Source organism: Podarcis vaucheri (genome assembly GCF_965113315.1).
Source record: "Podarcis vaucheri genome assembly, chromosome: 13".
NCBI lineage: Eukaryota > Metazoa > Chordata > Lepidosauria > Squamata > Lacertidae > Podarcis > Podarcis vaucheri.
The window spans coordinates 55,182,582-55,208,495 of NC_138751.1; the positions used below are offsets into that span (position 1 = coordinate 55,182,582).

General features: G+C 43.4%; 1 protein-coding gene across 3 annotated transcripts in view; it reads left to right on the forward strand.

Moving 5' to 3' along the window:
- Positions 1 to 25,914, forward strand: part of SLC9A3 (solute carrier family 9 member A3) — a gene marked incomplete at its 3' end in the record, with an annotated part of 104,392 nt that overhangs the window by 65,123 nt on the left and 13,355 nt on the right. For all 3 annotated transcript variants that reach the window (XM_082194813.1, XM_082194814.1, XM_082194815.1), the window contains exons 2-12: positions 8,489 to 8,791; positions 10,226 to 10,386; positions 10,883 to 10,961; positions 13,712 to 13,889; positions 14,975 to 15,195; positions 18,226 to 18,428; positions 19,659 to 19,748; positions 21,721 to 21,791; positions 23,051 to 23,180; positions 24,252 to 24,367; positions 25,414 to 25,543. In XM_082194813.1, the coding sequence (XP_082050939.1) occupies positions 8,489 to 8,791; positions 10,226 to 10,386; positions 10,883 to 10,961; positions 13,712 to 13,889; positions 14,975 to 15,195; positions 18,226 to 18,428; positions 19,659 to 19,748; positions 21,721 to 21,791; positions 23,051 to 23,180; positions 24,252 to 24,367; positions 25,414 to 25,543 (1,682 nt within the window). The remainder of the gene's footprint in view (positions 1 to 8,488; positions 8,792 to 10,225; positions 10,387 to 10,882; positions 10,962 to 13,711; positions 13,890 to 14,974; positions 15,196 to 18,225; positions 18,429 to 19,658; positions 19,749 to 21,720; positions 21,792 to 23,050; positions 23,181 to 24,251; positions 24,368 to 25,413; positions 25,544 to 25,914) is intronic.

The following is a 25,914-nucleotide window of genomic DNA, read 5'->3' on the forward strand; positions in this document are numbered from 1 at the left end:
GCCGTACTCCTTTCCCAATTTGGAACCAATCAGTTGTTCCATATCCAGTTCTAACTGTAGCTTCTTGTCCCACATAGAGATTTCGCAGGAGACAGATGAGGTGATCAGGCACTCCCATTTCTTTAAGAACTTGCCATAGTTTGCTGTGGTCAACACAGTCAAAGGCTTTTGCATAGTCAATGAAGCAGAAGTAGATGTCTTTCTGGAACTCTCTAGCTTTCTCCATAATCCAGCGCATGTTTGCAATTTGGTCTCTGGTTCCTCTGCCTCTTCTAAATCCAGCTTGCACTTGTAGATAACTAGAACTAGATAGCTGGAGAATTAGCTGCTAGAAATCCAGCTCTGGTCAGTTCTGCTGGGTTCTTCCCTCTCACCTCTTCACTGTGGAAGCAAAACACAAGCTGATAGCTCTCCCAAATCGCTTACTCACAAGTAGTTGCATTAGCTGTCCTAAAACCAAGTGCTTTGACCCCTTAATCTCTGTGCACTTCCTTTGGTGTACTTTGTCAAGCTAATCTTCTTCAGCTCTTAAATGTGTACATTAGTAAGTGCTAAGTACACACTTTTGCAGATACCTGGCTGCCACCTTCTTTCCACCCCCAACAACAAAAGAAGAAAAATGCTGTAGGTGCTTTCCGTCAGGTGAATTCTAAGTAATGGTGACTGTTTAACTTGCAGCTCTTCCTGTTATTGTCTTTACAAGAGGTTCCTTGCCCCTGCCTGCAAGACAATGAAGAAGGCATCAGAGTAAAGTTAATAAATTACTTCATGAGAGTAATATGGAAAAATGGATGTACAAGAATATTCCCAATTAGAGACCTTTAGAAATACTTTCTAAAGAAATATTTTCTAAATGGAGTACAATGGGATCTATTAAATCCAGCAGGACATTTATATGTTCAGCTGGTATTTTGTGTTCAGAAAGGAGTAGAGTGGTACCTCTAGTTACGAACTTAATTCATTCCGGAGGTCCATTTTAAACTTTTAGCTTTTGCTAATGGGGCCTCTTGCTGCCACTGCGCCATTGGCACACGAATTCTGTTCTCATCCTGGGGCAAAGTTCTCAACTCGAGGTAACTCTTCCAAGTTAGCGGAGTTTGTAACCTGAAGCATTTGTAACCTGAGGCGTTTGTAATGCGAGGTACCACTGTACCACACTCTGGAGTCCTAATACGATCCACTGTGAAACTCCTCTGTGAAAATCCCGTTCCTTATAAACCCTTGATCATCTTGATGGTCCATCTCTGCACACGTTCCAGCTTGTCAACATCCTTCTGAAACTGTGGCTCCCAGAACTGGACACCGTATTCCAGGTGTGGTCTGACCAAGGCAGAATAAGAGTGGTACTCTTACTTCCCTTGATCTGGACACTGCACTTCTGTTGATGCAGCCTGGAATAGCATCACACTGTTAAGCTTGTGGTCCACCAAGACCCCGAGATCCTTTTCACATATACTACTAGTAAGCCAGGTGTCCCCCATCTTATATTTGCCTAAGCACTAAATCTTACATTTTCCCCTATTGAAATTCATTTTGTTAGCTTGGGCCCAGTTCTCCAATCTGTTAAGGTCATTTTGAATTCTGATTCTGTCTTCTGCGGCATTAGCTACCCCTTCCAGTTTTGTGTCATCTGCAGATTTGATGAACATCTCCCGAGTTGCTTCATCCAAGTCGTTTATGAAGATGTTGAACAACAACAGGCCCAGGACAGAACCCTGCAGCATCAGACTTTCCCCCAGGATATTGATGATGATGATGAATATATTATTATTATTATTATTATTATTATTATTATTATTATTATTATTACTATTATTATTACTATTACTATTATTATTATTATTATTCATACATACATACATACATACATACCCCACCCATCTGGCTGGGTTTCCCCACTCACTCTGGGCGGCTCCCAACAGAATATTAAAAACACAATGAAACATCAAACATTTAAAACTTCCCTAAACAGGGCTGCCTTCAGATGTCTTCTAAAAGTCAGATAGTTGTTTATTTCCTTGACTTCTGATGGGAGGGCGTTCCACAGGGCAGGCGCCACTACCAAGAAGGCCCTCTTCCTGGTTCTCTGTAATCTCGCTTCTCGTAGTGAGGGAACCGCCAGAAGGCCCTTGGAGCTGGACTTCAGTGTCCGGGCTGAACAATGCCTAGGAACCATTAATGAGGACTCTTTGGGTTTGGTCAGTCAACCAGCTACAAACCCACCTAACAGTTACAGTTGTACCTTGGAAGTCAAACAGCCTAGTTCTCAAATGTTTTGGCTCCCCGACGATCAAAACTTGGAAGTGACTGTTCCGGTTTTCGAACATTCTTTTGGAAGCCAAATACCCGATGGGGCTTCTGTGGCTTCCGATTGGCTGCAAGAGCTTCCTGCAGCCAATCAGAAGCTGTGCTTTGGTTTTTGAACGTTTTGGAAGTAAAACGGACTTCCATAACTGATTCCATTCGACTTCCATGGTACGACTGTACCATGTACGACTGTACGACTGTCCACATTTACCAGCTTCCTCACAATTGTATCATTGGGGACTTTGTCCAAAACCTTACTGAAACCTTACTGAAATCAATAAACACTATGTCCTGATCCCACCTGAGTACTGGTGAGCAATCTGGGAGAAAACCATGAGGCGACAGAGCCTTTGTTCTGTGATGGCAAACTGTGGAGTAAAGCAGCGGACAACTGCTCTTTTAGGATTTACCTCACACTCCTCTTTCTTCTGGCCAGTGTATTTAAAAGGGGGGGGGGGTGGAATGAAGGTTGTGTGCATGTGTGACACAGAAAAATATTTTTGTGAGACTCATTACTTCAGACTCTTTTGCGCCTCTTTACACTATGTGTTTCCCATCTCCTACATAGCATGGCTTTAACAATTTTTTTAAAAAATCACAAACTATTTAGCTTGGTTCTGTTTTAAAACCACATATTCATTTGAAGGGCAATCTTAACAGGGAATTAAGTGAATAACTTATTCAACCTTGACTTAATGTTCTTGAATGCCATTTTGCTTTGTGCTGCAACCTCAGCTGATGTCATTTTATGAACACCTGAGGCAACCCTTTTTACTTCCAATTTTTCCCCTGCTAATACCACTTAGTGTTATTGCTGACCTTTTACCATTGGTTAACAATAAGATGTAATAAAACTAAATGTTCTTTCTAGCCTGTGGTGCTACACTTGAACTATGTCACATACATAGCCCCTAAATATGTTTACTGAGAAATAAACCCCATTTGAGTCTGGAATGACTTACTACCTAATGTTTATGTTTCTGATTTCAGCCACAGTGTTACTTGACATTTTCCTTGAAAAACCAGCGAAACCTTGGCTCTAGATTTAGTTCAGAACTTAGTTTAGTTTAGTTTAGAACTGTGCTGCTGGGACAACAAAATGGTCCGTCTAAAGTCCAAACATAAAGCTCAGAAGCCGGGTGAGATGGAGATGGCCACCTTCTATCTCGGGGGTGAGGAACCTTTCTGCCACATGTAGTGGCGGGAGGGTGGTCAGCAGCTTAATGTGGCTGGACATGCGGAGGACTCTCTCCTCGTGTGCCCTTATCTGCACTGCATCACCCCGCCTCCTCACAAGCTTGCCTTCCTGGATGCACATGCACACTCATCCATTCACACTCATGGTGCATGGTGGAGAGCTGCAGGGGAGAGTGCGCAGAAGTTCACCTTCTTCCACAGTGTGCTTCCTCCAGCTTGCCAAGCAGCTGTCTGAAGGGCCGGGCAGAGGGTGATGCCATCCACACACGCCATGCCCATCATGTAAATTTAGTGGCAAGAGAATTTGGCCGCCGGGGTGGGGGGTGGGGGGTGGGCAGGCCATGCTGAATACCCATAGAGGCAACAGGCTGCCCACATGTGTCACTACCAATGAACATAAAAATAGCCTGTTGGATCAGACCAGTGGCCCATCTGGTCCATCGTCCTGGTCTCAACCAGATGTCTGTGGGAAACCAGGGAGCACATGAATATTTCTCCTCTCCAGTGATTTCCAGCCACTAAAATTCAGAAGCATTGCTGACTCCAGCTTTGGAGGTTGCGCATTGATAGCCCTTTCCTCCTCTCATTTAGGTGACAGTTTTTAACAGAAAAAGCATCAGGGAGCACCGGTAACTCACTCACTGACTTGCATAAAGGGTCAATAATGACCAAACAAAACATGCATACGAAACATAGAGGGTTCCTTTGCTTCAGTCTGGAATAGCAAAATCACAGTATGACAACATAGGAGAACAAGATTATTATGGCAATGGCAAAGGGAAGGTGAATCTTGACAGCAGATGACATGCCTGTGAAAAAAAAATTCTCTTCTAAAAAGGACTGAGATAAAAAGAAGACATATCCTCGTTTGTTAACTTGACTTTTAGTCACTCCTACCTGGTTGAGATAATGAATTGCCATAATCTCTCACACTGTTATGACATACATTTCTTTAGTTTGAGAGGAATAGCTGATTAATTCTAACTACAGCCATGCAAACACCCAACGCATCAGAGGAGATGGAGGCATAGCTGAGTTCAGCACTATCCTGTTCTCTGCCCACGTTTGTAGACTAGGCCTCCTCAGCCAGGCATGGTTGGCTGGGAAGAGGAGAGACACCAAAGGGTGGCTTCTAAAATGCAGACACACACACACACGTGGGAAGAGCAACTGGATGTGGAGGCTACCAGTTTGTGGTGAATGTATGTCCAGAAGACAGGCTCGGAAGTAGGATGCACCTTTCCTTGTTCTGGTGGGAATTCTGAAGGTTTGGAGCAGGGGGAAGGGGCGCAGCTCTGGGGTCAGGCAGGAAAACAGGGAAGAAAAGTCAAGCAAGAGCAGGCCCTGAAAATGGCTTCCTGAGTCTCTCCTCCAACTGGCAAGGGTGGTGGAGGGCATTTGAAGCAGCTGCAGCAAACGGGGACCTCTACTTCTGTAGGATCCAGAGAAGTGAGGTACTGAGAGAAAAACAGGTGAGTCAGACCCCCTGGGTTGTGGCTAACAAACATGAGTGATACTCAGCATAAGTGCTTTTAAAGGTGAAGGGACCCCTGACAATTAAGGCCAGTCGCGAACGACTCTGGGGTTGCGCGCTCATCTCATTCTATAGGCCGAAGGAGCCGGCGTTTGTCCGCAGACAGCTTCTGGGTCATGTGGCCAGCATGACTAAGCCGCTTCTGGCGAACCAGAGCAGCGCATGGAAACCCCATGGGGCTGAAAAATGGGAGCTCACTCCATCACGGGGATTCGAACCGCTGACCTTTTGATCAGCAAGCCCTAGGCTCTGTGGTTTAGACCACAGCACTATTTTAGGTGGAGTGATATTCAACTTTTCCCATAAACAAAAGGTTCAAAGGATCAGGGAGGTGTCGTTTAACATAGCTCTGTACCCCCTGGGGTCAGGTTGACATGGATCCTCACCCTCTGATAGAATTTTCTTTTGTTGGGACAGATGGTGCTACCCGCTTTCTTCAGCTAGTTTGATGAGATCAGCAGTTGAACAATGGGCTCCTCTCCTGAGGGCCACTCTCTTGCAATTATTTCTTCAATTGCATTGATTGGATTGTGAAAGGTCCCCATATTCTGTGCATATGACTTGGGATGTCACCTCCCCTAAGGTAACCAATTTAACTCATTGAGCTACATTTTCCATCATGCCTCCTGCAACCCCTTTAAAAAGTGAACCAAACCGAAGCCAGGTTTTAAAATCATATAGGCAATTTTGGAGTGAAGTGTCTTCCAAGTTCATAAGCTAGTAGCCAGCCTGCCAACACCCACCCTGGTCATTTCCTATAGTTACAAGGAAGTAGCAAGGCTTGCAACAATCAAGGAATATGCATTTGCTTAACCTTATGTTTAAGAAAACGGTATGTTATTAAAGCCACAGTCAATATGCAAAGAGTGGAAATAACAGGGCTTGTCCTGGTTTTATAGAAGCCAATGTAATAGCACGTACTGAAGCTTTTTGCCAACTCTAAACTGACCTTAGTCATAGAAAATGGAACATGGGAAAGTTAGAAGAAATTGGTGTGTATGGCTTTCTATGGCTTTCTATGTCAGGCTTTAACCCATGTTACCTTGACTTAAACTACAGCACTCTTCTCAAGATCAATGTAAAAATGTACCTCATTTCATGGATTGCAAAATCCAGGTCTAGAATGGGCTTTCAATTTGCTCTGGTTCTCCCCCCCCCCCCCGCTCAAAACTGACCACAAGGTTTTCAATAGGTCTGTTTCCAAATTCCATTGACATTTGACTTCTGAAGTCAGGTGTGCACATGACCTCATAACTTAATGAGGAACATTGACCTGGTGATCCTAAAATAGCGTCCACCTTTTAAACTGCTAATGTAAGTTTGCTAATTTGTTGACCCACAAAGAACAGTGACCTAAATTGTGATTTTAATGAGCTCATTGCAATGGTGTATACAGGTTCTGTGGTGATCATTAAGTGTGTAGCAACTAAGAAACCTTCCAGAGAGCAAACCAAGTGCTAACCAGTTGCTGTTGTTTTAAGACTATATCTAACTTGGGAGACGTTTTCGGCACTTGCTGAGATTAGGGAAGGCAGACAGGGGTTCTTTGAGTTTTGTTTTTTAGCTCTTACAGTTGATACTGAGCCATATGCCTCAATAATTAGGGCACTGCAAGTATATTGATTCCTTGATTGTTTACTAATATGTTTTACCAGGGCCAGACCAGGACATTTTGGCACCTGAGGTGAATTGCAAAATAGCCTCTCCCCTTCCCCACCAGGGAGGAAGGGGTGAGTGAAAATCTGGATCAGAAACCAGGGAGGAATAAAGATCTGTTGTCAGGATCTGCTTCCTCTGTGGAAAATGCTGCCTGAGGCAGTCGCCTCACCTTGCCTCAAGGGTGGCCTGACCCTTTCACATCTTTCCCTGGTTTGTTGCAGTGTGGTTTCTGGAAAGAACTTATTTATTCTTTATATAATGAATAGGATTTGGAAGCACCCCACTTATTGTCTATCATAAAGGTAAAGGGACCCCTGACCATTAGGTCCAGTCGTGGCCGACTCTGGGGTTGCGGCACTCATCTCGCTTTATTGGCCGGGGGAGCCGGTGTACAGCTTCCAGGTCATGTGGCCAGCATGACTAAGCCACTTCTGGCGAACCAGAGCAGCACACGGAAATGCCGTTTACCTTCCCGCTGGAGCAGTACCTATTTATCTACTTGCACTTTGACGTGCTTTCGAACTGCTAGGTTGGCAGGAGCAGGGACCGAGCAATGGGAGCTCACCCCGTCGCAGGGATTTGAACTGCCGACCTTCTGATTGGCAAGTCCTAGGCTCTGTGGTTTAACTCACAGCGCCTCCCGCGTCCCTTATTATTGTCTATCATAGCATCCATCTATTTCTTTCTTTCAGACTCTAAAAGCTTTTGAGGCAGGAGTTTTATTTGGCCAGGGCCCTAATACAGGGGTATCTTGCCCCATGACCAGGACTCAGACATTGTTAGTATATGGAAAAATAATAAGAGCAAGTGGGGAACCACAATAATTAATGGTGTTGTGGAGGATGCAGACAGATGCCTAGAAAGCATTGGCTAGAAATGTAGTTGAACTGTGTGTGGCATATTGATTTCTCGGCTGTAGATTTGGACACATTTGTGGCACTGAAGCCATGCACTTGGATTGCTTGGGTGATGGCTATGAAGAGTTGGGACAGAGTAGCTCAGTGCGTTGATTTTAGGATGTGAGACTTGAAGATGGAATAGGAATGCTGTCAGTGTGAATCCCAAAGAAACTGAGAAGGAAGTTATAAGAAAATGGAACTTATTTCTTGCACACCGGAATAATACGTTTCAAGACACTGTTCACTCCTGCACTGTATTAACTGATACAAGTTACCTACTTTCTACGAATAAATATTAATTGGAGGAGGAGAGAAAATCGACATTAGCAATGTTACAAGTGAGATCTGCAACAAAATGTTGCACTGTAACCTCCCTCCTAAAAGCAGTGCTCCTGTTCATGGTTAAAGCCACTCATTTCCTCCAAACAGGGCACTGCATTCTCCCCAGCCCTGTTCTAATTTAAATGAGTGCCTGGGGAATCTTTGATGTATAACATTAAGGGTAGAGAAATTCAAAGGGGTTGGGGTGGGGTAATCCAAGGTGGAGGAACCACCAAATCCAAAATTGTGTTAATCTGTCTATCTATTTTCAAACCCTTCCCATTGGTCAAGATGGGAAGTAAAATCAGCATGTGGGCTCCCTATTCGGAGTGAGTGTGTACCCAAAGCCTCCTCCGCAAAATTCATTTTACAGTTCTTTTTTTTCATTATAAACAGCCTTTTAGCCATTATTGGAGCAGAGATCTGTGGAGAAGGAGAAGGTGCAAGATGTCTTGCCCCATGATATACTCACATGATATTTCACACTTTTATGCACCCAGAAGCATACCATTATTTAATATTTATTCTTGCATTTGCCTTCTGACTCTCATCCATGTTGTTTTCTTGACAGTTTTCCACCTGTCCCATAAAGTCACCAGTGTGGTTCCAGAAAGTGTCTTGCTCATTGCGCTGGGCATTATCCTGGGAGGCATTGTGTTCGCAGCAGATCATATTGCCTCCTTCACCCTTACGCCAGACGTCTTTTTCTTCTACCTGCTCCCACCCATCGTCTTAGATGCAGGATACTTCATGCCAAACCGACTCTTCTTTGGCAACCTGGGCACCATCCTTCTGTATGCTGTCATTGGGACCATCTGGAATACTGTCACCACAGGCCTTTCACTCTACGGGGTCTTTCTCACAGGAATAATGGGTAAGGCGTGGGTAATCATTATTTCATTATTAGCTATTGGCTCATGTTTTGTTGGGATGAGTAACTGTGGAGCTTTTGTCACATCAACCGCTCCAAGCCATGACCTTGGTACAAACCTACTTTGCAGTTGTAGAGCACCACAGCTGATAATTTATTACATATATTTATTGTTATATTTTTATCCTGCCCTTCTTCCAAAGAGATCAGAGCAGTCTCTGTGGTTATTCCCTTCCAGCTACATTCTCACTACAGACCCTGTGCATTCGGTTAAGTTAGGATGATATGCATGGTGAACTAGCAGCTTCTGAGAAAACTATGATCTTTGCATTTAAAGAAGATTGCCCATCTCAGGTTTCTCATCAAGATCCGGTTGCGTAAGTTTCGAAGCCAGATCAGGCCTGTGTTCGGTTTACCCTTTCCTCTGAAGTTCCAGTAAAGATAGGCTGCCATCTTGGTAGCATTTAGGATTGGCAAGCCTCTTGGTGTTTGTGTTAGGGCTCAGTTTACAATAGGTGTAGTTTTGAAATCAACTATAAAGGATTGCTTTTGCTTTCTTTTGTGTGCAGTCGGGACAGTCGCTTTTTATTCTGAAATGGAAACCGTGCCCTTTAGTGCCATTGTTGACTAGGTGAATGGGCACATGCCACTATTGTTCTTCCAATCTAGCCTTAGGGAATAGTTCTCTCTCAAAACCTCAGGATTATCATCAAGAAAAAAACTCTTGTCAGTCTGAAGCAAACCTCAACCACATGCCCCCTTTGACATTTAAACACATTCAAGTGGGGGTGGGGCAGGGAAGAGAACCTTCTTGGCTAGCAGGTTAACTATTCCTTGGTTTTCAGTGGTGCAGTTCAGCCACGATCACTGCAGACTGCAAACCATTGGCGAAATGGAAATGTGTTCAGTCTGCAAAATTAACATGTTCTCTGTTTAATTTTGAAAAGCTGGGTTTCACTGCTTGAATGATTCTGTGGCAAATGCAGCACGTGTTAGAGGTGGTCCTAATCGTATCTTTCCCAGCTCTAGTTATTTTGACCTTGAAACTTCATTATCTATGTGCTAAAAAGAAGATAATTGGCATACCTGATACTAGACACTTGGAGGGGCTGGGGGTATATATCTGTTCAACGTGCTCACGAATTAGGAGTGTCATGAATTAGACCCTTAAGACAGTGGCAGGTTTATCCAGTAACTTACATCCACACAAGTCTTAATATGGGAATAGGGTCTAAAATAAACAAGCCTAACATTTCAATGGGAAATAGTTCTAACCATGATGAAACTAGTAAATCCAGGCACATGTACACGCACGCCCCCCGGCAATGCACTCAAGAAGGACCAAGCACATAAGAAAGGCAATATTAAATGCAACTCAATTCCCCACCCCAGAAAAGAGTGGCTAACATTCTTAGGAGGTTTGCTTTGTTGTTCTAGGTGACCTTCAAACTGGTTGGTTGGATTTCCTCTTGTTTGGTAGTCTAATAGCTGCAGTGGATCCTGTTGCCGTGTTGGCTGTATTTGAAGAAGTACATGTCAATGAAGTCCTCTTCATCATTGTCTTTGGAGAGTCGTTGCTTAATGATGCCGTAACTGTGGTAAGATCTTTTTTTGAAGTCCAAAGTAAAAGTAAATTCCTCAGATTTAATTCTGAACTATTGGCCAATGGACTGTGGATAAATCAGGAATGCATTGAATGACTCAGGACACAGATAAATTGGTATGAAGTAGCAGTCTATAAATTTACTTAGGTAAGTAAATATCACTGCTGTTCTACTACATAGAGAAAAAAGGGTTAGCTGTTTTCATAAGCACACACTCAAATTCTTTGCAAATAGGCTTTCTTCCATCACAATTTAATCACAAATGTAAAATAGAAGTCTATAGATGTTGCATTTGGTAGCGTACTGTTAAAGAAATGGTGAAATAAGATACAAAAAAGAAAAAACAAGAAATAGTACATATGTAGAAAGCAAAATAGAAACCAAAGAAAGATATTGTGTACATTACAAAAAATCAGGAAATTGTTATTGGTTGACAATAAGATGCTTTCTTTGATTCCTTTATGAAATGATCAATTTATCTTCCTCTTAGGTACTATACAATGTGTTTGAATCATTTGTTAAAATAGGAACTGACAACGTGGTTGCTACCGACTGGGTCTATGGTGTGGGTAAGTCATCTTTTAAAACTTATTACATCATTAGTAAGAATCTTGTGAAGTTTTAATAATGATGCCCTGTTGCCTCAAACACTCTTCACTTTTCCTCTCATTTGCTATTCTTGAACCTCAGTGGCACACTTAAAGGAGAGCAAAGTTGCAGCTATGGGATAGTTAAGAAGTATAAAGATTTTCCCCACCCCAAAGCAGAACCCATATCACTGTGTTTGCTTAATTTGTTTGGTATGGGTATATTCAAGTTTCATGTGACCTGTGATCTTTTGCATGCAAATGTATAGGTCCCGCTTCTCTGCCACAAAGCAGTATTGGGAGAGAAATGTTGGAAGCTGGGGGGGGGGGGGATAGAGGGGTGATTAACCTTTCCCTGCCATTCTCATTCCTCTGTGATTCCCATCCACCTGGGGGTCTTGGCCATAAATTAGGTTGGATTTATACCCCGTGATGGATGAGAAGCATCCGAGCAGGGAGAGTGGCAGATGCAATGGAAGGTTTTAGCCCCCCCCCCCAGCCCCCACTAGGTGCTGACGTGCAGCAGACAGGCGATCGCTGGGCATCTGCATACAGAACCGAGTGGTAATGCATGTAATTCCAGTGTTAGACAACTGAACATGTTTCCATCCTGCCTTTAATATTAAAATCAAACCAAACAACAGTTAGCTTTTGTGCATAATGCATTACAATTAATAAGAGTTCTGTAGAAAAGTACCCTGCATTTCCCCTACAATTTAAATTAAATTTTAATTTTTTATTGTATTTATATAACACCTTTCTTCTGAGGAGCTCAGGGTGGCATACATTCACGTGTTCCTGTGTTAGCAGGTACTCTTGAATGGTACACCTTGTGCAGTTTATTGGAATGTTAACAGCCCTATTATGTTTATGTCCTTTTAAGGGCTGTCATAAAAAAAGATAAGCGAGAAGTTTGCTTGCCATTGCCAATGGGTAAAAGGCAACGATGCAGAAGGGATGGTTCATGCAGAGGCCGGCTTTGCATGGGAAGGGTTTTGAGCTGGGTTATTCTATCTGTGGTTCTCTGTCTCTCAGTCTCTCTTTCTCCATGCCATTTTTTTCTCCCTCCTCCTCTTAAAAAAAAGTAAAGAAAAAGGAACTACCATCTTGTCTATATATTATTTGTGTGTGTGTGTGTGCTTCTACTGATTTCCAGTTTGTTTCCAGGTACAATTCAAAGTGTAGTTTTTGACACCCCGCCCCCAAGCCTAAAGCTCTGGGGCAAAGATATCTGAAAGGCTGCATTTACGCATATGAGTTTGCCTTTCTTTGAGACATGACTGAAGACTCTGCTCAAGCAATCTCGCCACCCCAACATAATTGGAGGCTGTGAAGTTCCTTTCTCTGTGTGTGGCACCACACCTTTGAAGTTGCCTCCTGAGAGGGGAGATTTTTTTATTAATATTAAGATACCAGATGAAAAACATCTTTAGTTTCACAAGCTTTAAGTTAAGCTTTATATATATTTCACATCAAGGCTTTAAGTTTTTAAGTCACCTAGCATGGATGATGGGAATTTTAGTCCAGAAACAGCTGGAGACCCAAGTTTTGGAAACCATGCTTTTTAGGGTCTTGTACGGCTGTTCTTAGTATCCGCTGCAGAATAGCTAATGCACTACTTGTTGCTTAACATTTATGTTCTGTTTTAAAGGCTGTTGTAAGCTACTAGAAATGTTTAGTGGGGGTGGGGAACAGGAAACAAACTTTTAAAGCAAACCAATAAGCAAAACTATACCATTCTTCCTTTGGATAGCTTAGAGTAGTATACAGAGGGTTCTTGGTCGTCTTCCTTTAAGGTGCGTTTGCCAACCTGGAGGTTTCCAGGTGTCCTGGATTACAACTCCCATGAGCCTCAGGCAACATGGCTGTGATGGCCACTCAGGATGCCACTCTGAGCTCCACGGAGCAAGGGCATGATGTGTCCTGCCCTCAGCAGAAACTCACAAAGCAACAAGCACCTCAGTCAGCTCCACGTGCACAACTGGCTCAAACCAAAAATTAGTGGTTGACTGAGGTCTTCTTACACCAGGCTTCCTCAACCTCGGCCCTCCAGATGTTTTGAGACTACAATTCCCAGCATCCCTGACCACTGGTCCTGCTAGCTGGGGATCATGGGAGTTGTAGGTCAAGAACATCTGGAGGGCTGAGGTTGAGGAAGCCAATCTTACACCTTATCCCTCCCTAAGATCCACCTTTCCTGGCTGTGGAGTGTGGCTTCTTAACGGGCCAAACACCTATTTCCCTTCTATCTGTGATGTCTTCCCTGGAATGCTCTCTGCACTGTTGGTCAGGCACTGCAGAGCAGGAGGTGCTTAATACTTCAGGTAAACCAGGCTATGGGGAAGGCACCTGGGAGCATTCAGTCTTCAGATCTGCAAAGGTACAGCAGTTAGGCTCAGGTTCAATTCTTCAGCCCTGGTTTCCATGGCTCCCACTCCTTGTCTCTCTGAGTCTTGGCTATTGCTTGATGCTGGGGCCACAGGAATGTATGTAATGGGGAAAGTATCTCACCAGCAGAACACCTTTTTGGGTGTTCAGGCCCCCCAATGCAGGTGAATTATTATGATACCTGGGTATCTGTGTAACAGATCTTAGCTCCATCTCCCCAACTTTCCCAGCCACCAGATAGCAAAGACTAAAAAGTCAATAAACCAAAGTGTATATTGTTTTTAAAAATTCAAAGCATTTTTATAAAAAATCCATGTGATTCTTGTCTGGTTTTGTTCTTGCAGTGTCTTTCTTTGTGGTGAGCATTGGAGGTACTTTAGTCGGTGTTGTCTTTGCATTCCTGCTCTCGCTTATCACTCGTTTCACAAAGCACGTCAGAATAATTGAGCCCGGATTCGTGTTTGTTGTCTCCTACTTGTCTTACTTGACAGCTGAGATGCTGTCACTTTCTGCCATCCTTGCGTAAGTTTCAGTTACCGGTAATTAACTGATTTTTCTTTCTACTACTGCTGGAGAAAGGGGTCGTTTTAAAGCGATTGTAATGCCCAGCTGAGTTCGAAAACATTTTCTATCTGTATTAAAAAGACAAAACCAAAGAAACTCGTGGAAACTTGGGGAGAATGTCCCAAAACTATTAGGCTTGGAAGTCATTTGAAGACCCTTGGGGAATTCTATGGTTTGTTGTGCTGCAGATTACAATAATCAAAATGATTAAAAATAGCTAAACCACCAGCTAAGCCTTCATATAACAGTGGCACTAGCATAATGGGGATCGTACTGTTCCTTTAAGATACACGTAGGGAGAGTCGGGGCCCTTGCAATGTGGACTGTGTCAGGGCTGGACTATGAGCAGCACTCTTGGGTGAGCCAGGAAGCAGAAGCCATGGGACAAGGCAGGAGTCAGGCTCTTAGGGCCAACCAGGAGGCCAAGTTGAGGAGCAAGCTGGAAGTTTGGACCGAAGGACATACCAGGAGGCAGGGGTCACCTGTCATCTTCCATGGCTCAGTACCCTCTTTTTTGGGGAGGGGGGGACGTTTATTAGTATTTTAAAAGAGAGATAATTTTTTCCCCTCAAATATCGTTTTTATCCAAATTGAAATATTACTCTACATAAAAACACAGATCCAGAGAAAAAGAAGAAAGAGAGAGAAATAAAGGATTAAAAGAGAAAAAGTAAAGTTCAGAAACTAATGAACTTCTTATTCTTCATATGTCAGCTATGTATAAACATTATTCAACTCATCCACTCCAATACCCAGCAAGACTCCTTTCTATAAACCAACATTATCTTCAGTTCAGAGGTTAAATGCAAAGAGCAGCCAAACACAGATCCAATAACGCCTGACAGTTGTGGCAGTTAAACTTTTTTATTTCCATTGCCTGCCAAAGGATTTGGCTCAGGTAGGTCAGTATTTCAGAGGGAAACAAAACATTTAGGCGTAGATCTGCTTTTAGATTTCAGAATAGAACAGTTTAGTAGATATGACAATGCAGAACAAGTTGCTGCAAAGATAAGTGATTAAGATGTGTCTTGAATTTCTTTCAGTATAACTTTCTGTGGTATCTGCTGTCAGAAATATGTCAAGGCAAATATTTCAGAGCAGTCTTCTACCACTGTGAAATACACCATGAAGATGTTGGCGAGTGGCGCAGAGACTATTATTTTCATGTTCCTGGGAATTTCAGCTGTTGATCCTAACATCTGGACTTGGAACACAGCCTTCATACTCTTGACGCTGGTCTTCATCTCTGTCTACAGAGTAATTGGTAAGGAAACACGTTTTCCTACTAAGAGTGGTAATTAATTTCAGCTTTTGGTCTCCTGCATGTTATATCACCAGCTGGGTGGAAAAATAAATTAGAACATTTTGCAGGTTTTTATCAGGGACCTTGTTTTCATTGCTGATTAAGTTCTGCAACAAACTCTCTACAGATATGACAGTTCCAGACTGAGCAATAGAACTGTATTGTTCTCCTCCTACAGTGAGCATCCTCCCAGCAAGAGCAGGCTGCTTGCATCTCTCCCACATTCTTAATCTCCTCTTCCTGTTGCCATTTTGATCACTAAGAGAGCTGCCAGGAAGGTGGAATCTATACTATGTCTGCTCTAGGACTTGGCTTGGCGTGCCTTTTAAACATCTCTGGGCTCCAGGAAACTGTCCAGCCTTGTTGCTGGTGGTATTGGTTGGTGCTGGCCATCTCCTCAGTTTAGAAGTGGTCCTTCCCATTTTCCAGAAGCTTCAGAAGCACCCATTCATCTCTTCCCTTGTGGAAGCACTTAAAGCAAGATGGTCCATTAAGGCTTTTTTGGACAGCTGTAGGCAACAATTGACCCCCTGTCTTCCCAAAGCCAGGTAAGGAGGCGCTGACAAGGTCCTAGGGTCCTGCAGCCTCTTTCCCAAAGCCTAGATAGTGCTTTCTCAGCTTTGGGAAGAAAGGAGGGGTTCTAGGACCCTGCCAGAGCCTTCACACCTTCTTCCCAATGCCTGGTGCTTTGCTTAACCGGCTTTGAGAAGGCAGCACAAGTGCTGGGGTGTGCATGTGTACCAGATTTTGACCATGTTCCCTGCCCGCCCCTGCCTCCTCCCCCCCCCCCGCATGACAAGGCAATGTGCAGCCCCTGAGTTCCATGCCAAAGTACCCCTGCAGCCCACTTGGTATGAAAAGTTGGACTGCCCTGACTTATAGAGGATCAGGCTGACAGTGAAGAAACACTGCCTTCAGTTGGGCTGATGTGAGTAACCCCTGATAGCTTATCAGAAGCAGATTTAAGATCATCTTCATCTGCAGACCCAATATACGACTTTAATCTATTAAAGTTGGCTAAATAGATGAGATCTGATATCTGAAATTTCCAATCATCTTTTTACTAGTGTGCTGATTAATTTTCAGCAAAAATCAGAACTGCAGTTAGCACTGAAAGTTTACCTATGGAAAACATAAAACCCATACGATTGCGAACCCTTTTCTCCACTCCACACTAAATGTGTGGAAAGCAACATTTAAAAAACTGGCTCCCCCACTATCCCCCCTTATCCTTCTTTGCTTTCACCCATCTTTTAAAGAAGTAGGGCAATACTTAGATTGGAATGGTTGGGAACAGGTGGGCCTTTACAGATTAAAAGATTTTTATGCAGACAGTATCCCTCTACAAAAATAACAATTCCTCGCTGCCATACCAAACCTTACATAGTCCTGGTACCATTTCAACCGGCTGTGAAGATTCCTGTTAAACCCAGACATTTCCACTCAAGCAAACAGGAAACTAACAGCAATGGAGCACATCTTTGTTAATTTCTCTCCACTCTCTAAAGGCATAGCTTTCTCAATTTATAAGGCTCTAATAACACTAGAATATGGCAATCTGTTGTTCACAAAAATGCCTTGGGAAATGGACCTAGATGTGCAAATACCAGTGGTCTAGTTTCTGCAAAAATAAGGGAAGCCTCATTTAAACCTCTGCATAGGTAGCATTATACACCGGTGAGACTGTCCCGAATGTGTAAGGAAGTCAATCCCAATTGTTGGAGGGGATGCATAATCAAGGGTACATATTTCCATATGTGGTGGTGTTGAGACATCATCAAACCCTTCAAAGAAATAAGCTGAATATACAAGAAAACCATGGAAGTGTCCCCTGCACTAGCACTACTTGGGCTTAGGATCCTGCCTGCTCCTGATTATCCTAAAGATGACCTCTTAGCCTTTCTATTGACTGCTGCCCATATGGAGACAGCCAGATGTTGGAAAACTGGTGTTGGTCTAACAAGAGTACAGTCAATAGCACTGGCCGAGAAACTAACATGCCAATTGAGAGCAGCAAAGGACAAACACAATCCATATTCCTTTTATAACATATGGGAAATGTTTATTGAATACTTAATTGTTCAGACTGTGGCATGAATCCACTCAGCACTCATGGGAAAATGTGACGTGATCTCTGAGTAATCCAATGAAACTTCAACATGACAGAAGTCTGTAATTCTGTCAGGACAAGTTGTTTATTGTTGTAACAATTGTTTTCTCAAAATTTATCATCTTTACCAGGGAAATAAATAAAACCACTATTAAAAAAACCAAGCCCTATGGAAAGCAGTTAAAACCTTTTCAAGCAATTGTTTTGTTTCAAACAAATCCAGCAGGAGAGTTCCGTGTGTGCAACTGCTGTGGATGCTCATTGCAGTGCTCACCATGGAACATAATGGGCTGTCCAGTGCAGATGAGGCTGCGCATGTTACAAAACATGAGGAAAGCTGGGTCACGGCAGTGTCTGTTGCATTCATTACAGTGGTGCCTCGCAAGACGAAATTAATTCGTTCTGCGAGTTTTTTCGTCTAGCGAATTTTTTCGTCTTGCGAAGCACAATGTCGGAAAAGTTTTGGAAAAGCTTCAAAAATCACCAAAAACCTCAAAAAAGGCTACCACACCACGTTCTATGAGTTGCTCCTCGAAGTCAAGTCGCAACTGTATTAACGGTGTTAAGAAAAAGGAAACAAACTTGCAAGACGTTTTCATCTTGCGAAGCAAGCCCATAGGGAAAATCGTCTTGCGAAGCAGCTCAAAAACCGCAAAACCCTTTCGTCTAGCGGGTTTTTCGTCTTGCGAGGCATTCGTCTTGCAGGGCACCACTGTATTTGCCAGATTGTTCCTGCCATAGGCAAAATTGCCATTTCTAGGAAGGAAATGTATTTTGGCAGCAGCTTTGTGTTGTGATGCTTCAGTGGTCATGCCATTCTTAATTCCTAAAAGAATATTGTTATGCAGGCTTTTGCTACTCTGAAACATTTGCTTTAACAGGTGTAATTCTGCAGACTTGGGTTCTAAACCACTACCGAATGGTCCAGCTGGGAATAATAGATCAAGTGGTCATGTCGTACGGTGGACTCCGTGGTGCTGTTGCCTTTGCTTTGGTAGTAACCCTGAACAGTAAAGATGTCGCAGAAAGAAACCTGTTTGTCAGCACAACAATCATTGTTGTGTTTTTTACTGTCATATTCCAGGTAATTTTAATTGTTCAGCCTTTCTGTTGCTTTTACGGGTAAAGTGCCGGGTTAGGCGTTCTTCTTGAACCCAGTATGGGAGGGATGTTTTGGCTCACGCATCCTTGTCATGTCCTCTTCCCTTCGGGTAAAAAGCAGTGTCTGACCATCTGAATGCAGCGTTCAGTGGTAAGCTATTTGTCGTGGAATGAAATGAAATCTAGGCATGCAGACGGTGCATGCAGCGGCTTAGCAGGTGGAGGTGGGGAGAGACTGCTAGGAAGTAAAGTCTGTGAGGGCCCAATGAAGTATCAAAAGCAGATCTCAAATGCTGGCTTTATATTATGTCAGTGAGCGGGGAGTATAAAAAACTGTGTGCTCTGTACTAAAAACTTAAAACCTCTGTGTCAGACCCCCATGATCTTGAGTTAATATTTCACGAGAGAGACTACAGAAATGTTATTTGCTATTTGTAAATCCTTATCACTTTCTTTAAATGAGGGGAATTTAGAGGCAGGGATGCCATTTCTGTGTACAAGGCACACACAATATAAGTTTATGAAATTTGTTATTTAGTTTGCATATACATTGATCATTAAAGTGTTTGTATTTTAGACCCGTGTGGCCTTCATTTAAAGACATGCGTTCCAATAGATACAGGACAAGACTGTGACAGGACATGGACGAGTGATTAACAAGTAGTTTAGAAGCTGGTGGAGTGTGGTGGGAGACATTGCCCAAAGGTCTCTAAGGGTTACAGGTTACAGGGTTGTTGTTTTATTTCACCTGAACAGCCTAACTCAGGGGTTGTACCTGATGCTCCTCTACTCATGACTGAGATGTGGAAATTGCCTGAGGGATGTGGTGACATATGCCATGCCAGTTGGGAAGGAACCCACTCAGGTCTCCCATTCCAAACATTTTCAGAGTGGCATAGAACATGTCCATTTAGAAGGACCAGCCACCCCTAGCCCAAGCAGCTTATTTCAGAATAAAGGACCGAACAGGTGAGCAGAGATGCTTGCGCATTATGCGACTGCACAAGCGCACCCTCTTGACTTGTTACAACTCACTGTGTCAGATCCACCCACTCTCAGATCTCAGTCTGCTCATCCGTGGTATGTGGTGAAAACATTTGGTGATATTTCTTTCATCTTTGAGATTTTTAGTGTCTATAATACATGCACAGTCTTCTACTGTATTGTTGCTTTTAATTAAGGTGAGAGTAATTTGTCAGTTTTCCCTCCGCAGGGTTTGACAATCAAGCCTTTGGTGCAGTGGTTGAAAGTGAAAAAAAGTGAGCAGCGAGAGCCCAAGCTGAACGAGAAACTCCATGGCAGGGTAAGCAGGTCTCATACTCAGAATAAACAGAGGTCAGTGAGGTCAAAAGACCCTGCCTCTTCCTAATAATACCTCAGTAATAATACCGCCCTGGTAAATTCTAGCCCTTGCTTTTTTGGGTAGCAAACAGTGAGAAGGCCTGTGCTCCCAGTTCTCTCTCACTGTAGCCGTGATCAGTCGGAGTTGGTGGCTTCTGCGCACTGGCGTTGGGATAGCCTGCAGGGGGCGGGACAGCCAACTCTTCTGTTGTTGTTGTTGACATCTATCTTGAGAGACAATGAAGTGCGCCCGCTAGAGATCACAGCGCCTGCTGTGGCTGTAGAGACCGGGAGCTCATAACTGTTGCCTCCCATGTTGTTTCTGCTGTGTTAGTAGCACCAAAGTGATCTCCCCAGGGCACAAGCCTGGGCAGTGGGTATGGAGGTCTTGGGCTGCCCAGACAACAAGACCCTTCCCCTCGGCCTCACGGATGTGGTCCAAAGGAAAGCAGAGCAATACGTTTGGCACCAGCTTGGCTGCAGAAGCCACCAGAAGGAGGCACCTTTCTACCGCCTTAGGGACTCCACTCTGGATTTGTGTCAGGTGTATTCCTTAGCTTTTCCTTCTCCCGAAGATGTCCCACAAAGCAGTGGGTAAACTCTTCCAATGCTACAATTCTGTGATTCAAGGTATCTTCATATACAGATGAAACCCATTTTAGCTACACAAGTGGGACTTGTAATAATATGTTGCAGTGCAGGGTGTTCCTGTTCAGACTTTCAGGCAGCCATGGATACTTCCTTCTGCCCGCCTCCTGCAAGCAATCACTCAGCATTCGTTTGTTTCATCCACATCTGTTTTGGGACTTCTGTAAACCATACTGATTGTGCACCGATTGTGCCATTTTGATTACATAAGGATAGGCCAGGAGGCATAGGCAAACTCAGCCCTCCAGATGTTTTGGGACTACAACTCCCATCATCCCTAGCTAACAGGACTAGTAGTCAGGGATGATGGGAGTTGTAGTCCCAAAACATCAGAAGGCTGAGTTTGCCTATGCCTGGGATAGATACCCAGAAAATGAGATCACTGTTAGTATAGAAGTGAGAGGGCCTTTTCAATTGTGGCTCCTCATCTGTGGAATGTCTGCCAGATGCCATCATTGGCATCTTTTTGGCACCAGGTAAGGATTTACCTTCCCCTCGGCCCACAGTCTTTTGATATACTAAACTTACGATGTTTGTGTTTTCTGTGCTGCCAAAGCTTCCTGTGGTTGTTATGGTGGTGGGATGTGTGTGTTTGTGTGTACGTACGTGTACATACATGTATCTTCCTATATACATAAAAATGTAAAGCTGTCATTGCACAGGCCCCCATTGGAGAATTTGTAGTACCTCACCACATTCCTGGCTTTGCATAAAGGGGGAAGGGAGCAAAAGCGAAGGCAAGTTTTTAAATGGTGCATTTAAACAACAGAAGAAGTTTGAAATAAGGAAACAGAGGAAAAAAATGTGATTTTAAACAGTGGCAGAGGTGTGAATTGCGCCTGGCAAGCTGAGCCCTCCCTGCACTGATCGCTTTGAAGCAGCCAACTGGCACCTTCCCCCAAGGTCTTTGAGGTTGGCCACTTCGGCTCCTGCTGCAAATAACTTGCATGTTGGGGAGGCGGGGGCTGCTGGACCCTTCCAGGTGGGAAACAGGAGGGCCTGGCTTTGCTGAGAGTAGCTTGACACAGCCTGTAGGGAGCAGTGCTCAAGTCCTGTGATCAGCAATCCTACTGACAGCATGTGGAAGGAGCAGAGTCAGGGTCCCAGGCTCTGGGACAGAGGTCAGAATCTGGTCTTTTGCACTACTGATACCAAGAGTGACTCTCACAGTGGTCCTTTATCTTTGGTGTGTATATGTTGACCAAACCCAGCCTCTGTCTGCATCTAAACGGTTATATGTTAGTCTGCAATTACCCAACCACCTTTTGTGGTCTTTGTTTTCACAGGCCTTTGACCACATTCTTTCAGCTATTGAAGATATATCTGGTCAAATAGGACATAATTACCTGAGAGACAAGTAAGTGGAGTCAGGCACCTTTGTCTTACGAGAATGGAACAGTTTGACGAATGGAAAAGGTGGACTAAAATAGCATGATAGGATAGCCTGACATCTGGTCATCTGCTAATCAAACTAATATTTGGCGATACAGGTCAATGCTGAGAAACGGCACATGGGAAAACCCTTTCTCGTAAGCTTTGGAATTTCTGGAATTCTTCCCACTCTTTTGACATCAGAGTTACAGCTCTTTGCATTAACTGTGCCAGTTTAAAACAATTCCAAAATTTCCATATCTTAATCCCCTTCTTATGGGTGCCAAATACTTATTTTCTTAGTTTGCATTTTACTCTCCATGGAAAGGCAAACTTGTGAGGCCATTAAAACCATGATTTGATTTGATTTGTACCTTGCCCATCCGACCGGCTTCTCTTAACATCGTATGCCTTGGCAAAATAACTTGGAAGGTCTCCCTTGCTGTTTACCTTGAACACTTCTAACATAGCCTTCAGGTATCATAGTGGGGTCCAAGAGAGGGAGGGACATGCCTCCCCGGTTCAGGGTGGCAGCCAGGCCCAACTGCTTACTGTTGCGGCCCCTGGTCTGGCTGGGCAGTTGAGTGTATCTGTCCTGAACAGCAGACAGCACGACTGCCCCCCCTTCATTGGAAGGAAGGGGATGTGGGACATTGGGGGCAGCATTAAAGAACATGCAGGTTGCAGTGAAAAGCTGAACATCAGGAGGGCTGGTGATGGGAACCAGTGCTGCAGGGACCTGCTACAGGTGGCACTGGGAGGGCGGACAGACGAGGGCAGTAACTGGTGCAGAAAGTGTTGCTTGGTTGTTTTATTAGTGTTGGCCCTAAAAGGGAATGGCAGGATTTGGGGCTGCATTTCAGGTAGTAAAAAGTCTTAGATCTTCTGAGGTAAGAGGTTAGCTCCCTGCTTCAGAAAAGGGGTACAGAGGGGAACACTAGCCTTACCTCCCAACATTTATTCACCTATTTATTTATTTTTCAAAAAAGTGAAATTTTCCCATTGGTGATTTGGCTACAGGATTCTCTGACCTGACTGTATATTGTGTGCCCCAAAGAAAAATGCCCCATTTCCTCTAAATTACCCATTTTGAGCCCAATCACAAAAAAAAAAAGAATTGGATGTCTTCAAGTTATATTGTTATTGTCTCCACACCATGGGATGGGGTGCCAACCTTGATTACCTAATGCTAAATGTGCCCCATTTAATTAATAGCTGCTACATATGCTGTGTTTGAATCATCAGGTGGACTAATTTCGACAGGCAAGTCCTCAGCAAAGTACTGATGAGAAGGTCTGCTCAGAAAAGTAGAGACCGAATTGTTAAAGTTTTCCGTGAACTCAACTTGAAGGATGCCATTAGCTACGTGGCTGAGGTAATTCTAAATATATTTCATGATGAAACATGTCTATTTTAGGTTTGTTTCTGCCTTTTGGTAATATATTAGCACTTTAGCATACATAATCAGGCCCAAGTTAAGCATTTTTCATCCCATTCATTTCAATGATAATTATAAGTCTGTTGAACTCTCTTCTGTTGTAATGAATGGGATCTAAGGTTATATCTGTGATCTTGGAGATAACACAGAGATCATAGTAAATCTGTTTCATTGGCACAAGCAACATAAGAGTCAACAGGTTTAGGAACAAAAGATTACGGTTCATAGCACTATGTGATGATTTTTGGTCAGATGTGTATTTTTTGGTTCTCCAAACTTTAACTCTTTGTATGGCTGGATCTTAAAGTCCATCACTTCTGCTTAAAGTCCATCACTTCAGTACCTGCCTTGATACTTGGAGCAGAGGTGGGCTTATTTCAGGTTTGTGGAGTATACTTTATTTTTACCAGCCAGTGGCAGATGCACACAAAGTTGTGTCTCCAGGAGCCAGTAACCTACCTCAACCTATGAGCCATACTCTAAAATATCATGCATTGCTTAAATACAAAACTACATCTGAATTGCTACAGCTCAGAGATTCTAATACAATATTCTAAAACTAGCCTCTAAAACACTCAGATTTTACAGGTGAAGAACCCTGGGGCTGTGAGATAATCCATTATTCCATTAGTCAGATAAACAGATAGTATAAGGCCAGCGGTGGCAAAGACTGATTGTTACTTTTACTTGCTGCCATTAAACTAAGGGGAGTCAGAATCCTTGCCAATCTATTGTAAACTGATCAGGGATCAAGTAGATCCCAATCTACATCCTGCAAACCTCCAGTGTATATAATCTACCGGGACTTGTTGTAGTTAGCAAAAACATTTCTCCAGAGGTATGAATTTGTTATTGCTTTTAGCTCAGAGGACTATTTCCATGTTTTCATGGTGCTTCTTGGCGCTCCAGTAGCTCAAGAGCCATAGTAAAAAATGAAGCTTGCTCTCTACTTGAAAGCCCCATAGTCCCATGTGTGTGAGTGTGTTTGTTGTATTCTTTGTTGAACAGGGAGAGCGAAGAGGTTCTCTGGCATTTATCCGCTCAGCAAGTATTGACAACACGGCCAATGTGGACTTCAGCATTATTAATCAAATGAATGGAGAGCCCTCTGTTTCCCAGTTGCTGTAAGTAAAGCTGCAAGTTTTGCCTCGTACTTTATGAATCCAGTTTTATTTCTGCCAATAGCTCAAAAGCTAATGCATCACAAGTCCAGTAGGGAAAGAAATGTGAAAAGGTACCTTTTGGGTACAGTCCAGCCAGAGTTAAGTATTTAAAGTCCCAGTGCTTTTAATGTGACAGATTCCATAAAGCACTTAACTCTCCCAATGAGATTGATGGGATTGGGAAGTGGTTGACTTGGCTTTCCTGCTTCTATTTATTTGATTTGTAGCCCACCCTATTCCATGGGCTCAGAGCAGCTTATAGCAGTCTTTCTGAATGTCAATAGTTTGGTCCCCAGGGGTTTGCAATCTAAAGGAGTTATGCAGCACAATCCTATGTATGTCTACTCCCACTGTGTTTAATGGAGCTTACTGCTCAGTATGTTTAGCACTGCAGCATTTTGAGGCATGTCTACTCAGGAACTAGTCCCGTTGTTTTCAAGGGGCTTACTCTCAGGTAAATTGTGGTGTATTAGAATATAGCCTACAGGTGTGGGATTGCTTGTTTGAACCCTCATGCAAGAAATTCCTTCCTGCCCATGTGCTGCTGGTTTTCTATATATGAACAATTTCTGGGATGGGGACCATTCAAACATACCTTAGTTAGACCAACACTGTTCTGCTGTCTTCCAACTTTGTGGTTGCAGTAAGAAACTAGGAGCCTGCCTAACACCCTTAGGACAATTGCTCACGTTCCACATGTATTCCTTTCTGGTGAACAGAAAGTGCCAAGTCCAGGTGTGTGTGCTCAGTGTAACAAGGAGCCACCAGGAGCGTGTCCCTCTCTAGCTTCCTCTGAGAGATGGAAACTCTCTGCAAAGGCCACTTCTAAACTGACAACAGATTCGTATCAAATAATAGTTTTGTGTGGATTCAATTATGTCTGTGTTTTAATGTTTCTAGATTCACTGGTTTTGTTGTTTGTTGAACAGAAAGCAATAGAGAGATGAGGGAGGGAAGGAAGGAGGGAGAATGGAAGAATGAATATATATCTGTCTATTTTGCTTTAGGAGAGAAACTGCCAGTTCTGTGTGTCTTGATATGCAAGCCCTGGAGCAGAGAAGAAAAAGCATCAGAGATGCAGAGGATATGTTCACCCACCACACTCTACAACAGTATCTGTACAAGCCCAGGCAAGAGGTGAGATCTTAAGAACACCCCAGTGCCGGAATAGGAGACTCTAACAATACTGTATTTGGATATTCTGGGAGAAATAGAATAGAAGCCAAATGGACCTTTGTCTCTCATTATGAGTAGCTGTAGCTCACAGCAAGAGCTGTTCTATAATTCTGCAACCAGGAAGTGGCTCTTCTGCCATGAGAAGTGCTCTAAACCCCACCAGTTATAGCATTCTATGTACTCTTTTCCAGAACGGTTTGCAGGACAGCATTAGCTGCTATATTTCTTCTGCTTGTGGCTCTTTGGATCCAAACCCGAGAGCCATTTTGGATGATCCAACTCTCCTAAGTCTCATTATAAGTGGGAAGATGTGTATTTTGCGTTGGAGGGAG